Source organism: Haemaphysalis longicornis, unplaced genomic scaffold (genome assembly GCF_048455015.1).
Source record: "Haemaphysalis longicornis isolate Haplotype H1 unplaced genomic scaffold, Haemaphysalis longicornis Haplotype H1 scaffold_2, whole genome shotgun sequence".
NCBI lineage: Eukaryota > Metazoa > Arthropoda > Arachnida > Ixodida > Ixodidae > Haemaphysalis > Haemaphysalis longicornis.
The window spans coordinates 269,537,982-269,553,887 of record NW_027526295.1 but is presented as its reverse complement, the minus strand read 5'-3'; the positions used below and the strand labels follow the sequence as shown (position 1 = coordinate 269,553,887).

At 47.8% G+C, this 15,906-nt stretch overlaps 1 protein-coding gene across 1 annotated transcript in view; it reads right to left on the bottom strand.

The window, feature by feature from the left end:
- LOC144168631 (sodium-dependent dicarboxylate transporter SdcS-like) overlaps window positions 1-15,906 on the bottom strand; it is a 36,325-nt gene that overhangs the window by 10,385 nt on the left and 10,034 nt on the right. The window contains exons 3-7 of the mRNA XM_077697577.1: window positions 10,030-10,179; window positions 7,745-8,033; window positions 4,987-5,161; window positions 2,564-2,680; window positions 1,087-1,167 (exon numbers count right to left, since the gene is read on the bottom strand). Coding sequence (XP_077553703.1) covers window positions 1,087-1,167; window positions 2,564-2,680; window positions 4,987-5,161; window positions 7,745-8,033; window positions 10,030-10,179 — 812 coding nt within the window. The remainder of the gene's footprint in view (window positions 1-1,086; window positions 1,168-2,563; window positions 2,681-4,986; window positions 5,162-7,744; window positions 8,034-10,029; window positions 10,180-15,906) is intronic.

Sequence of the window (15,906 nt, the reverse complement as noted above, 5' to 3'; positions counted from 1 at the left end):
ACAGTGCGCGGCCGGAGTTCACCCAAATTGCGTCGCTGATCAGCGGTGCCCCACCACAGACGACCGACAGCCTCCGTCACCCCGGCGAGACCATCAGCCGGACCGCAGCTAAGATGTTCTCCCCCTCTCCATCTTTCTTCGGACTCTTCCTATTCATCTTCTGTGTTGTATTTCCCTAAGCGGACTGCACGGGCTTATCCGCCTCCTTCAGTGCACCACGCGGTATGTGTTTCTAGCGGGCCTATTGTTAGTAGTTGGGGGAAGCCTCCAACCCCGCCTATTGTATACTCTACTGTCCCCTTCATTTACTGCCGTCTTCTCCTCGGGCTCGTAACGGCGTGTACCTTTTCTTTCATTGTGATTAATGTAATTCGTGTCGGTGTCTTGGCAGCTCTGACCCCAACGGGGTGTCAACTGCAGTGTGTATTAACTCGTCAACCCTCCTGTCTGTCTGTTTCGAATTTCTTGTGAATGTGAAGTAAATGCCCGTTGTTTTGAAACTGTTTTCCCGTGCCCCGTCTCGTGCCTCACGCCAGCGGCCAATCAGGCGTGGACCTATCGCCGGTTAGCAGGTCCGAACCACATCCTTTATTCGTATCCAGGGGGGAGTTGTTTGTCGCTCCTCCCGTCCGAAGCATCGGCCACTAAATTACTGCCTCGCTCAATTCTGTGACAATGGCTAATGCCAATACCTATACCAAACCAGTGGTCGGACACAAACGTAGACCACGCGTTATTTTTGTGCCGTATGTCTGAGACTCTAAGCGATGCAAGGGAAAGTTAGAACAACTTATGGATGGCATACAATGGACGGATGAAGCAGTCGTCTGTTTTGTTCCCAGAGTACAACGTTTTGATTGCAAAAAAGGGCGCTGGTTCTCTGGACACAATATGTGGGCGCTAGTGCTCTGCGTACATAAAAGCGAGTTAATTACCGCGGACTCTAATTGTCGTTGTGCTCACGAATGTTTCCAGGGAGTAGTTGAATGCGTAAGAGTAAAGGGAACGTAGAAGACGCACTTCGAGCTGCTAAAGACGCATCATTGGCACAGCTTGCCTAATTTAACAACATTTGCCTGTTCGTACTTGAGCTTTTCGGACTCTGCCGACGTGACTGTTCGTACAACCCCCTTGACAGTCTCGTGAATTCCGGGCTCGAGCTTTTCCCTGTAAGCAAGGAGGCATCCATAAGTACGCACCCGAACACTCGGTTTCATACGTTACTCAGGCACCAAGAATTTGACTTAGAAATGAACTAGGTTAGCAATTCAAACGTTTGTTTGATATAAAATATCAAAATATCAAATACGATAGCCTGACTTAAATAGCCTTCTACTTAAACGCAGAAATTTTGGTCTGTCTGTATGTCTGACTGTCTGTCTGTGACTCGATTCAGCCAGCCGGCCAGAGTGAAACAGAAGCTGCGCAATAGTCTTATATACCCACAGACAAACGAAAATGTCCAAGTCCGGTGTCAATGTTCATACTTGTATAAACTGTTGAACAAAAACAAGACATTAGGCAAATATAAGGCTGAAAATCAATACATAAATGACATTTGCAGTGTTCTTTTATAAAAAAAATTATGGATGCTTGGTTTTTGTGATAGCAAATGAAATACTACCTCAACTTCAGAAAACCGTCGCCTACTGTTGCCCGCGCTACTATAGCTCGTGGTGGCATTGAAGAAATCAAACGACACCAGTAACGAAATGTTCCACCAGACCACAATCCGCTAGGAACGCTGGTGGAGTAGTGCAATTTGGTTCTAGAAACGTTGTAGCATGTTGCCTCGGTTCACGCACGTCCCTGCCCTACGGTAGCGCTGGCAACGAGGCACCCAACTTGACTTGCAAATTGACTTGAACAAACCTCCAGCCTGTTATCTTGGGAGGAGCTAGACGGGAAAAGAACAGCATGAGGGGTGAGCGGAAAGAGAAGGGAGGCATTTACTTGGCAGGGGCGCCAGTCGACTATTGTCTCTTGTCGACATTTGCAACGAAAGGAGCAAATAGGCGGCCATTTTTTGGACAAGATTTTGTCATTGCACGTATTTACTTATCAGGTTTGGTAAAGACATACTTACCAGGAGTCTGTGGAACTTTTGCTGATTCAGCCCATTCATACCCCTCATCCCTGACAAAACCCTTCGGAAGTAAAAATTAACACAATGTTGACTTGAATGTTCAGGTAGGCACTCCCGCTGAGAAACTGCCAGCTTTCCAAAACATACGCACAACTGGCTGATGTATTTGCATGCTTACAACAGACCTAAAATGCGCGAACAAACAAGATATAATGGGCTTCTTGTACAGATAACAGACCAAAAGAAGGTCATTGTGGGCAACCTTCACAGCCGAGGGCACAAATTGAAAACGGGGGTCAAGAAATTGAATATTGACCTTTAAGTGCCACGAAAAAGTGTTAGCGCGGTGAAATGCACACATTTTTATCTTTTTGAGAACCTAGGAATTCTAGAATCATCACGAACAGCATCGTGAATTGCTCAAACACTGCAGCGAAAAGGAAAGGAACCCGCAAGAAAGATCTTGAATACACTTACATTTTTCGTATATATAAAAATACGATGAAAATCCATAGGCCTACGATGTTTCCAATGGCGCAGATGACATTTGCAGTGATCCATCTTGAAAACGTCACCATGTTTGGGAAACCCTCACTGCAAGAAGAATAAAATGAGTTTAAGGCGAATCCGCGTACATTGAGAGGGATGCAGCTTTTTTTTTTTTTTGCCCACTTACAACATGCCAAGGACACAGACACCTCAGAAATCTGTCCTTGGCGAGTGGTGCAGAAATTGAAGTAGCCTCCACAAATGTTACCCGTAGACAGCACGATGTGCCTCTATCTGCTTGATTTTCCGAACATTGTTAAATGCAAAGCCTCGACAGCTCTTCCGTCGCCCCTCACTCCCCCATTTGAAGCCCTCCATTTACCACCTCAACCGTTCGGCCATGTTTCATGTCAGCTTTTGCCCACGTTAGGTCAGCTTCCGAAAAGGCTGCCAATCGTAAAGTAATCCGGAGGTTCTTCGGCCATTAGCCATATTCTGTGCTCGCCTTATTCAACACCACACGAACGATATCTTACGCCGAACGCTATTCATTGAATTTAGCCAACATGTACTAGTGTCATTTAAGGAACCCCCCAGGAACCTACCCTGAATCTTTTCTGCTTGACTGCGCTGTTTTGCATGATGGAGGAAATAAAGCTTTTTAGAGAAACATTCCTTATGCCTCTTCACCGCGGAAAACTCTGACACAGTGGGGTTAAAATGATTTTTCGAATGTCACATTGCTGGCCAAAATGTCACTTATATTCAATTCGTAAAAAAATAATTAGAGCAAGGTTATATAGCACCTCGACGGAATGATTCGTTCCATAACTTATCCTGTCCTGTTTTGGACAGGAAGGGTGGTCAGTACTTAGCATTGCCTTTCAGTTTTTCAGAAAAATAACGACTTTGCAGAAACCACTAAGCTGATTGCCTGCAATTGACGAAGAATTGAGTGTGAAGACTCCCGGCACCACGGCCAAGTGGAGGCTGGATTCGCTCGATAGCCACATCTCAACTCACGTCCGACTTGAACCAAATTGTACCGCACACGCTGCATAAATTTGTCTTACGATGCAATCATCGACATCACCGTGACTGCAGCAAACCTCCGCTTCAAAATTGGTTTTGAATGACTCCTTAATAGCTTGGGCGCGACTGTAAAGGCATACGTACTGCCGCTCATGCGTGCACACGCTGCGCGGGGTTTAGCTCCTTTTGTTACGAGGCCATACATATCGCGATAGAGGTATCTAAGGACGCTCGGCACATAAAAAAGAAGTTACCATCTCTTCGTAAAGAAAGTTGAGAGAAGCGCGAAATCTTTCCGACATCAAAACTGCATCAGAAGTGGGTCAAAGCCTTTGCTAAAAGTGCGTCCAACATCCGCTGAAAGTGCGCCCAATCTATCGTCAAACCTTTAAAACCCCAATCGCAAAGAAAGAACACACCCAAGCTACGATTTTTCGCGCACTAAGTAAACATATCTACGAACGGCCCAAATGTACACCGACACGTGGTTTATAAGATAAAGGTATACTGTTATACTCCTTCTTTATGATCGATGCATGTAATGTCTTACCAAGAATCGTTACTTTTTCGCAGTTTTCAAGTAACCGTTTCGGCACAATGGACGCCCGGCTTAAAGGGACCCAGAAAAGCCTTCTGTAAAAGTTACAAAAGACCTGTATTGTCACGAAGCACCAATATAGCGATGCAATGCCGTTGGAATTATTGATCTACATTCAGTATTAGCTGTGCCAGAAGCAATTAAATGCACCTCTCACCACTTGCCGATCGACTCCTCCTCCCTCTCTGCCTCCTTCAAAGCAGCTAGCTACATTCCTGCGCCTAGGCTCGCGTCAATCACTGCGGACCCGCCTTTGCCGCCTTTGCCTCGGGATCGCGCAGGAAGGAGGAAGAGCAGCCGGAAGCCAATGGCAGTGACGCCGCCGGCGGCCGACCTTGCCGGCGATTGGGCGAATCAGGGGGCGCCTTCGCCGTTGCGTCAGCAGCGATCGCCGTTGCGTCACCCGCGGTCGTCGTTGCGTCACCCGCGGTCGTCGTTGCGTCAGCCGCGGTCGGCTCGCGGCGGCGTCGCGCTCATCGGCTGAGAAAGGCGATCTTCAAAAATTGTTTACAAATTATCTGTACAACGTATGGGGCTCACACTTGGCTCAAAAATCCCCCGTTATGTGTTCTACCACCTGAATGCATTTTATTGCCACCTTCACAAAGCTTTTCGGGGTCCCTTTAACGCACGCGCCGTGTGTCCGGAGTTCTTATCAGAGCTTTTCGGTCGAACAACCGGTCTTCGGAGAAATGGACTAGTTTTTGAACACGACGCCATTTGTCCCACTAAGAAAGCTTTCGCGCTAAAAAGGAAATTTTGGCAGTGAAAGGGCGCTCACATTTCTAGAAAGCCCTTGAGGAACATGTTTGCCGACGCTCCTGTCAGGCTGGCCGGGGCGCTAATGATGGCGGACAGCACGACGGCGATAAGGAGCACCTTGCGGATGCTGTCGGCGCGCTCCTCGCCCAGAGAGAACTCCTCCACGGACAGAACCACGAGGCCGCGATGTCGCTCTGCGGAGGAACCAGCTTGCCTCGGTTAGTCGGTTGCTCTACGTTAGCGACGCGCCAGGGAACAGCCGCGGAATCTTAGCAATGGCTTACAAATGAGTATACTGGACGAACGATACGTCTTCGTGGAACCGCAAAATGATATTAGGGTATAGATGAGGCACGGCTTGCTAAAAGGAGTTTTCTAGCTCGCTGAATTAGTGCTGCAACACGAGGTGAGGTACAAAATACAAAAACTAGAGGTTGTTCAAGGTCCGCCTTTATAGCGTTATCGTACTCGGCAATGAAGAAATCTTAATTCGCCCGCACAACGCGTTAGGCAGCGCATTCATCACGCGAGTACCAAGAGTGAGCGCGCGCCGCGGTGTATTGCACCCTAGCGCTGACGTCACCGTAGCTCCTAGTGGCGCCTGCGAGCGGTGAAAATTTGAACTTGAACAAACTGTAAACTGACACTTTTTCCTGTGGCGCTACCTAGCGCCTGCCCCGCATCAAAGGGGATTAGGAACGTTTACTTTACTTCACTTTACTTTACTTTACTATGATGATGATGATTAGCGGCTTCCCCTTCGTAACGGAGTGGTGTTGCACAGCGGCCTTAGTCGTAACGCCACTGTACAATAACCTCGCCAAAAAATACAAATAAAATAAAATAAAATAGAAACAACTTAATGAAAGTTTTGTGCTAGTCTGGCTTCTTTGTTCGAATGTCTTTCCAGATATCTGCTCTTTTCCCACCAACAATCCAACCTTCTTTTACTAGCCTCTACTGCTGTCCTTAAACCCGAGGGCTTTCGGAAGCTGGATGGCCCCATAACTGAGGACTGGACGGATACTTTGCACTCCGTTACGATATGTCACATGGTTTCTGGCTCCTTGCCGCAGCCTGCGCACAGTTATTCCTGTACCGGCTCGCGGATAAGCGTTTTTGTCCGCGAGCAACCCGCCCGGGCTTCAAAAAGCAATGGACTCCCTCTGGTATCACCGAAGAATTTTTTCCCTTGTGAACTCCTGCTTACCGATCCTGTAGATATCTGACTTCTTCGCGTCCATCCTCTTTTTCCAGGTCGTTGTATCTGATTCTTTCACCTCATTTTTTATTGCCTTGGTCATTTCCCGTGCACTTCCAGGTTTCATATACTTTGTCCTGAGCCTTCTGCTTCTTTTCCTTCACTGTATGTCTAGGCTTTTCATGTAAAGATACCGTAACGCTTTGACCACCCATCTCTGGTGATGAATATTTTTAAGTCGTTCTTCAAAACATATTTTGTTCTGGGCTTCTCTCACTTCAAAGAAGGCCCATCCCATGTCTCCCTGCACTGCCTCATTTGTTGTTTTACTGTGTGCTCCTAATGCCAATCGACCTACCGCCCCCTGATTTACTTCTAGCCCTGATTGAATCTCTGATTTGACATACTGCGTTTGAAAAGGTGAGTGCTGGTACCATTACTCCCTTCCAGATTTCTCTCACTACTTCATATCTGTTATATCCCCACAGTGCTGTATGCTTCGTGATAGAGGCGTTTCTTTTGCACTTCATTCTTAAAGGCTCCTCGTGAGTTTTTAGATGCGCCTGACCTTCGTTTGTCCATATGCCCAGATATTTGTATTCCGTTACCCACGGCATTGGTGCTTGTTGAACGAATACCGATTCGGTAAGGGCGTCGTCATTATAAACCATAACTCCCGACTTTGCTCTGCCTAAACTCTAGCCCCAGTTCAGTGGCTTCTTCCCCGCATATATCGGTGAGCTGTTGCAGACACTGTTCGCTATCTGCTAGGAGTAATATGTCATCTGTATCAGCCCCGGGATCTGTAGTTCCACTTCCTGTCCTTGGCGGCTATAACACAGATTGAAACCTATTTTACTGCCTTCAAGCTTTCCTTCTAAGTCTTGCCATGTACAGCATGAACAGCAATGGCGACAGAGGACATCCCTGCTTTAAACCTCTATTTTGTGACTACCGGTTCCGTGCACTTTTGGTCCTCCCAGGTAATTTGCACCTCGCTCTCGTTGCAAATTGCTCGTGCGTGTCTGTTGGGCCAGCGCCTCATTATTCCGGGAGTTTCATTGTAAGCTGCAAGGTAGGGCTACGGGGGTTTTCGTTCACGGGGAACGTCGACGATGGCGCCTGGTTTTCTGCGCCACGGGACTCTTACCACTAAGCGTTAGTGTAATAGCAAACATAAGTTCACCAATAACAATGAGATCAACCGACATGGGGATCTTCACTGAGCGGTGCATTGAAATGACGGGCGTAGCAAGAAAATGCAAGTGTACGTGAGTCAGGTTAGTTCGACGGGGAGTTGTCCACTAAACTCTGTTCAAATTAAGCAGGAAATGCAAATTAATGAAGTCCAAATATATACCCATAGTCCCTGCAGAGATCAGAGCATGTTCCCGAGAACTAGTCCGTCAGAAAAACAACTTTAGCGGGATTACCCCAGGTCAACTACATAACCACGGCAAAAAATAATAGATTGAAGGTCCATTGGGTGTCCTTCGAGAATGCGGGCGGACATCTACTCGCACGCAACTGCCACTGAATGCGAACCCAGCCAATTCCGGGATGGGTAAGAGCCCACCTATGGCCTCGTTGGCCTCTCCGGGCGCTTCGGCGGCTGCGGCGGTGTGGACGGGCTTCCTGTGGAGCTCCCTGGCCAGCGTCTCGACGATGGGTATGGCGGCGTGGGCGGCGGCCGGCGCGCTGAACATCATGGCGCACAGCGCGGTGGTGCTCATGAGCACGAACAGGACGCAGCGAATGCTTCCGCCCAGGCAGCGCAGGCAAGCCACGGTCAGCCGCTTCTGCAGCCCCTGGCGCTGGGCCAGGCACGCCATCAGCGAGCTCGATAGGCACAGCAGCACGCTCTCCTGTAGCGGGGGAGGAGGAAAGCTTGCACTCGCGAGAGGGCGTGAAGAAACCCCGAGGCCAGGCATGCTGGCGAAATCCCTTCCTTACAACTCTTCTGCAGTCTGACACGGGTGTTTCAAACTCGGTTGTTCGAAGTATTGGTCTTAACGAAGTCTAATTACTCCCCCCTCCGTTCCCCCGCCCACCACCCATTTCACTCCGTTTTTATTTGAATTTAGTGTACAGAATTGAATATATACAAACTGCTCCAATGAGTAGGCAGCGTGCCTTAAGAGCCATCCACGCCGGGTTAAAGATGTTTAGCGTGATGGTACGGGGAGCCGTTTGCCTCCATTCAAACGACCACCAGTGTGTTCCCTTCTCGCTTTGAAAAATGTTATGCGAAAGAACAGTGACAGCCTGAGCGAACTTGTTTCCAAAAGTTCTATGATAGCATTATTATGCGTGCGTTGACTTCCTCACCTTTTCTAGAGCTACTTCTGGACCCCCTCGAAGACGCTCGTATACAAGTTAATGAAAAACTGAGAAAAAATTTGGCTGATGATTACGATACTCCATAATGCGAAATCTGGGCGCAGGGTGGACTGCGGCATTTTGGGTGGCGGCGCACACCTGCTGCGTCTCAAGAAGTGATCGCAGCATCAGGGAACGCACTAAGGCATGCGATATACTCTGGCGTTGTCTCGTAACGCGTCACCGCAGGGGACCACGTCACGAGACAGGACCAGCTCATCCTCGTCGAGAGGGCAGCCGGGGTCAAGACGGCCAATGGACTCCCACATGATATTCTGATCAATGCTCCTAATATACTCACCGCCGAGTCCCTCGCCATCGCCCACGCCGCCCTGACCCACTGCCACCAACCCTACCTGACCATAATAACCGACTCGCAGCAAGCCTGCCGCCTCTACCAAGCCGGCCTCGCCCCGCCAGCAGCAATTCACCTCCTTCAACGCGTCCCTGAAGACATTGACCTCTCCATTGTCTGGACCATGGGCCACTCCGGCCTGGCAGGGAATGAAGCGGCCCACGCCGCAGCCCGCGCACTCATTACCCGGGCACTTCCCTCGCCTAGCCTCGACCAAATAACTCCCCCACCCCCCGAACCAGCAGCCCTGACACCTCTCGACCCCACGTACAACTCCATCCTCTCCCACCACACTAACTCCCGACGGCGATTCCCGCCCCCCACCCTTCCCTCACCGCCCAACAGGCCTACATCCTCCGCCGACTACAGACCGAAACCTACTTTAACCACATCATTCTATCCCACATTTCCCCTTCTCTCTTTCCACCCGACTGCCCACATTGTCACATCCCCCTCAACACCTACCACCTCGTCTTCTCCTGCCCCCAACACCCACATCCCCACCCCTCCCCTTCCCCTGAGCAGTGGGAGTCTGAGCTGACCAGCTCCGCACCGGAGCGCTAGGTCGCCCTGGTGCGGCGCGCACTGGTGGCAGCCCGGACAAGAGGCCTCCTGGACTTAGGAGGCTAACCACGCCCTTATACCCCTTCCCTTTGAGCTCAATAAACGTTTTGCCACCACCTCTCTCTCTCTCCCTCTCCCTCTCTCTCTCTCTCTCTCTCTCTCTCTCTCTCTCTCTCTATCTCTCTCCCCTTTCGCCACTCTTTTACCTCCTGCTTTGCTGCTCGCTCTATTTTCGATGGCCTCTTCGTTCTCTTTATTACCTCGTAACGTGTCAGCGCAGAACATAATGTCTCGCACGTCTCGACATACCGCCCTTTCCCTAACACTTTCTCCATACTTTTCTACTCGGCTTTCCTTCTCGTTCTATCTCGTTCGTCTTCGGTGTCCCTTCGTTCGCTCGGTTACAACGAGGGACGACGGCGCCGTGAAACCACACCATCGGACGCTTAAGTGCTGCGTACTAAGAAGTTTCCTTTCCGATGAACAGAGCCACCCGGACCACCCGGCAATTTTCCGATTTGATAAACTGGTGCACGGTGGTGAGGAATTATGTGTGCACTCACGTTGAAGTACAATCCGCAGACGGTCTCTGTGTCCAGGATGCCGATGAGTGGCAGGGCGACTATCGGGAACAGCGCCGAGACGCAGAGCGGCACGGGGCGAACGAGCCAGAGGAGGGCCGTGGTCACCACCACGTACAGGCTGTGGAAGCCCTGTCGGCCCGTTTGAAACGCCGCGTTTCGCACGCATTGAGGAAAATAAAGCGACAACCTGTGCGTATACATTCAGTTTTTAAGGACCAGGGTGTCGAACCGGAATTTTTTCGGGTTCGGTTCGGGTTCGGGTTCAAGCCTTTCGGGTTCGGTTCGGGTTCAGTTCCAGAGCACCATTCCGTTCCGGTTCGAACCGGTTCGAACCGGTTCAAACGGGTTCAAACGGGTTCGAAGAAAAAAAGCAGGCGTGATTTTTCTGTTAATTTTTTTTGCTCGTTTTTTGTTTCCTTATAAAGTAGGCATAAAAACAAAGTCATAATGAAGGTTTCTTTGTCCAAATATTTTGTCTTCGCCAAACTAATGTGACCCTGCAACACTTTTTTCAACTTTTTTCTAAATCTTGAGTGCTTGCAGAAAGTAGTCAACCAGCACATTAGATTATGAGGTCGCAGTGTGCGTCAGCCAAAAATTACTGCTATCTCCTCGTCAGATAACTTAGAAACTTGCTCAAAATATTTTTCTCTCCTTCCCGGTCTTCGCATTCTTCGACCGCTGAATGATGTCATTACAGTGGTGTAGCGGCTGTATGCCGGCTTTCCTTAAGTTGCAGAATAGAATATTTGATAGCCACTTTTAAAAAAGCCACAAAAGCGAAGCAGAAATGGAAGGTGTATCCGCAGCGACGAGTAAATCACGCACTGTTGCTCTGTGCTGGCATTAGCTATAGTTTTCGCAGTGCTTCCAGATGCGAAGAAGAGTAAAATCGTTTATCTAAAGTGTTGATTTATTTATTTACTGCTTTTTTATTTATTTATTTTATTTATTTATTTATTTATTTATTTATTTATTTATTTATTTATTTATTTATTTATTTATTTATTTATTTATTTATTTATTTATTTATTTATTTATTGTTGGGTTTAACGCGCCCACGCAACGCCGACGACGAGGCGCGCCATAGTGGAAGGCTCCGGAATAATTTTGACCACCTGGGGATCTTTACGTGCGCCGAAATTTCGGACACACGAACATTTTCGCTTTTCGCTTCCATCAGAAAAGTGGCCGCCGCGGCCGGGAATCTAAATCGCTTCTGTGTGCTCAGCAGCGCAGCGCCTTCGACACTGAGCCACCGCGGCGAGTTTATCTAATTCTAAAGTGTTCAATAGCTCCTTTAACTGTACAAGTTACTGCAAAACGTTTTCTATGGTAGTGTGACGAGTATGTGGCGCCGACAGCCAAGCGTGGGAGGTGGTATTTAAAGAAATTTCCTTCTGCTCATCTTTTATCTACTAACAGAGCTGTTAGAAAGAAAGAATGGATACAAAGACTCATTGGACGGCGTGTATAGGACGGCATTGGATAGCGAAGCACCGGAGATAGGAACTTGCTAATGGCCCTTCAGCGACTGGTGTCAGCAATTGGGCTCTAGGAAAGATGATAGCCAAGTGAAGTCACAAGCAGCAGTAATGATCACTTGTAGAGAAAAAGAGAGAGAGAGAGTCAGAGAGAGAAAATGAAGTTTAATTCAATCGAGGCAAAGTTTCAGAGAGACGACCTTATTCCAGGGGGCTGAATCGACAGCCGTTTCCATCAAGAGCAACTGATCTTTCAGGCCGGAGCTGGCCATAGCTGTCTCCCAATTCTCTATGGAAACGTGGAGGTTGGACGGATCTACGGCACAATTGTCGCAGGCGCCTACTATGTGTATGCTGTTCCCAGGCTGTCCACACAAGCAACGAAATGGAGAGAGTTGTGTCCCGTCAAAGAGGTGAAGTCTGGTGTTGTGGGGGAAGGTGTATGCCCACAGGGTGCGCAGTAATCTTTCCTGGTTAATCGGTAGCAATTTGTGCTGGGAGGAATACGTTCTATGGAAGAGGCCATAGTGCTGAGTAAATTCCTAGTCTGTGACTGCAGGATGCATGCACTTGGGCCGGGCTTCATCAGCGCTGGCTAAGCAAGTCAAATCTCGACCCACGAGGTTGGTTATCTTGTTTGCCGGGAATGCTAGTATGACCTGCTGCTCATACAATCGTGACTGGTCACGTTGGTGGTCTCTGATTGATCATCGGAAGTGTGGTAACATGCAATCGACCATTGGCAAAGTTGGGCCACGCCTGCTAAGAGTCTGTTATGAGAGTTTTGGCGCCGTTTTGGCTGAGCGCACGTGCTATCGCCGCTTCCTCAGCTTAGAGGGGGCTGTGTTCGGGGGTTGAGATGCTACACGTGTGGGAGGCTGCAGAACGGCAACACAAAGAGAAGGTATTGAAGAATGCTATCGGGCGTCTTTGCATTAAACCAGTTGATCGTCCCTCCCTTCCTTTCTTGCAGTTTAGTTTCTTTCCGACGGTCTCCCCTCATATATACAAAACCATTTGATGAATATAAAATATGCATTAAGCAATTAGTTAATAACTTCATTCCGAGATGTCAATGTTAATATAACAAAAATCTAATATCGCAATACGGGCATAAAGAAAGACCTTTTATAGCATTCAGGTGTCGTCACATAACTTTGCGGGTACTTTGTGCGTGACAAAATTTACTGATTGGTCGAGAAGGAGAACGCTGCACAATTTCTCAATGCCAAGGACCCTAAAGATATCATGTTTGGTCCGACCGTCAAATCCGCCTTAACTGACCCGCTAATTCCTTTATTCCAAATTAATCAACACACCAGTCCCACTAATTCACATTAGCTCATTCACTCACCTAATTCACCCCAGTCTACCCGCTAACCCACACTAATCGACTTCAATCCATCCGCCTCTTAAGTTTAAGGTTGAGCAGATTCAAGATAACATGAAAATGCTATCAAATATACTTTAAAAGTGGAAATTAGGATTCCCCATTTTTTTATATCTCATGTTCTTTTAGAGCAGTAACCAAAGGACACAACGGCAGTGTATACAAAAAAAAAAGTGACGTTAATTTTGAGAACTGCGAGTTTTGGTGTCTCAGTGCTTATTGTAAATAACTGCCCATTCACACTAGAATAAGTGGAAGATAGGGATTTATTGTTGACGGTGTCCCTGAAGGCCTTCACAAGCGGACCGGTATGCCTGCGAATTAACAACACATTGAAAACTTTAGACGATTTTAAACACCATGTAGATAGAAACCATGAAGAATATTCCATGATATGTTGCCTCGCAGTATGCGTTATAACTTAAGTTATGCTAAATGTAAAAGATAATTGGGAGAGATGGGCAGAACCTAACACCAGCTGATAGTATATGCGGACAACTTTAAATTAAATTGAGGGCAATAATTAGAAAAGAACATGATGGGCCTTGGGAACTGCAGACTACGCAAAATATTTCATGGTTCTGTCTGGCGAGTGTCAAAATATCTTCAGACGCAAGGTAGGGTACAGAAATGGAAAACTAGAAATCGCATTTTTGAGGCCCCGGAACCGGTTCGGAACGGTTCCTTCGATTCGTTCCGGTTCGGGTTCAGTTCCAAAATGGCGGAAAAAATACGGTTCCGGTTCAGTTCCGGTTCCGAGCAAAAATTCTGGTTCGGTTCCGGTTTTCGGTTCGGTTCCGGTTCCGGTTCGACACCCTGTTAAGGACATTCCCAGCTTCGCAGAAGAGCGGATCCTTACGAAGCTTGACAGCTTTATTGGCCCCACTGGAAAAGCTGCGTAAAATGGCATTTTTAAAAGGAAAAATAGGAAGCTTTGAATCGAAGACGTGAAGTTGAATAAATTACCGCGAATTGTATGGATGAATGAAAAAGGGTATATCGTTCATCTGTTTAGCACGTAGTTAATGCAGTTTGTTTTCTATACGACGTCCGTACTTTGCGCATCCAGTAAACTCGTTAGTACTCCGTTCAAAGTATGTTGATGGTCCGTAACGTATCCCTCAGGACTTATGGCCCAGGCTTCTCTCAGGCTCGGTTTATTTTCATTATGGTGGAAATGTGGGCATAAAAACCACGTGTTGTGTGTCAACACTACAGCATGAGACAGAACAAAGATACAAAAAAAAAATGGACCATGGAGAACCAGCTGTATTCTCACTGGCAGTCGGCTGTCTTACTGAAGAGCATAAGTGAGCATATTTTTTCGTTTAATCGACTTTCAGTTCACCGTTCTTGCATGGCACTTAAGGGAGTTTCATAACCCGGTGGTATTTATGTTTGGGACGGGGCTGTGCATATCCGTTTATCACAAGTACCTTCGCGCCGCAGACTGGGTTTTATGCAGTCGACTCCCATTAATACGAAGTCCACGGGGAACCTGAAAAAATCGAATTAACTGAACTTTCAATTAAACAAAAAGCACGTATGCCTTCTTGACTCCATTCAGAATCTCGAATTTCGTTCCCAAGTCGAGCACGGACACTGGTTGGCAGGATAATTGAGACTTACTTTAAAATCGAAGCCTGAAGCGCCCACCACACAAACTGCTCGTGCACATGGCAAAGAATGAAAGCGCGAACACAAAACGCACAAACGAGAAGACACACAAAATGCACGGTGCACAAAAAGAAAATTATAACCGTTCCGCTCAAGGTGAAAGCTCTCGGAAGTGCAGAGCAGTGATTCGCCATAATGGGCTGCAGCGCCGTCATCCACTCACTGCTACCACCCAATGCATTTAAAATTTCCCGCCTTCGCAGTGCTCGCGCGCCCCCTGCATGAAACTGCGCCAGCGGGAGTTGTGTTCTTTTTGTGCTTGCTTTATTTTCGTATGCTGGAGCTGTTTCGCGTCATTTCGAACGCGCCATTTTTTTCTTGCGCGGATGGAGCCTTTCTGCGGTTTTCGAGCGGGCTATTCTTTTCGTGCGCGTCTGGAGCCTTTTTGCGCCGTTTCGAACGCGCCATTTTCTTCCTGCGCGGCCGCTTTTTTACGCTTACTATCTAAAAACCAACCCAATGAGCGTTCCCAACTAAATGAACGCGGGGCTGCCGGGTTTCAGATTTTGCCTAAAATGTAACGAAGTCTTTTTTTGCGCTAAACAACGGGGAGATGTATGACAAGCGCCAGCGGTTCACGAGGTTCACGAGCGTGACTCCCTGACCCCGGTACAGACGGCTATACTTGGGTCCGTTATCTCGCTGCGCCGCCCGATTCCGGCAGCCGCATCGATCGTTAGCGAGCTAAGATGACAAGGCGAGCCCATAAATTTCTCTGCGCTTAAAAAAGTCAGAGAGAGAGATGCCCCCGCTAGGGCGAGCCTCAACTGGGCTGCTGCTTTGTAAACTAGCTGCTTTAGTTGTGATGGCTCCAACATCATTACAGAATACAGCGTGGTTATCGCGCTCGGAAATTTTGAATTTTATCCCGAAACTACGGTCTCCTCGATGATTTTTTGCACAAAATAACCTCTAATTACCCATGTAATGGGTTTTAGCTCCTAATTATTGAGAAATTTCTTCATTTGATCATGTAAAATTGCCGGGACCAGCATGTCACTTCCAATTAACGAAAAGGTTCAATTAAGCGACCTCGAATTATTGATATTCGATCGTACTGCATTTCTGTGTCATCAGTTTTTCTCCCCACTCTTAGAAAAATTTATCCTGTATTCATTCCTCCGCATTTATTTATTTCCTTTCTTCTTTCTTTCTCGTTACTTCTCTTGCAGCCCTGCTTAGTTTTCTTCTTCACTGGATCTTTTTAGATGCGACTGCATCTCATTCAGTCGCCATGTCCCTCCAGACGGCGTTGTTGTTGTCCTTCCACACCCCTCCCCCATTCTCCTCGCCGCGCGAGCTGCG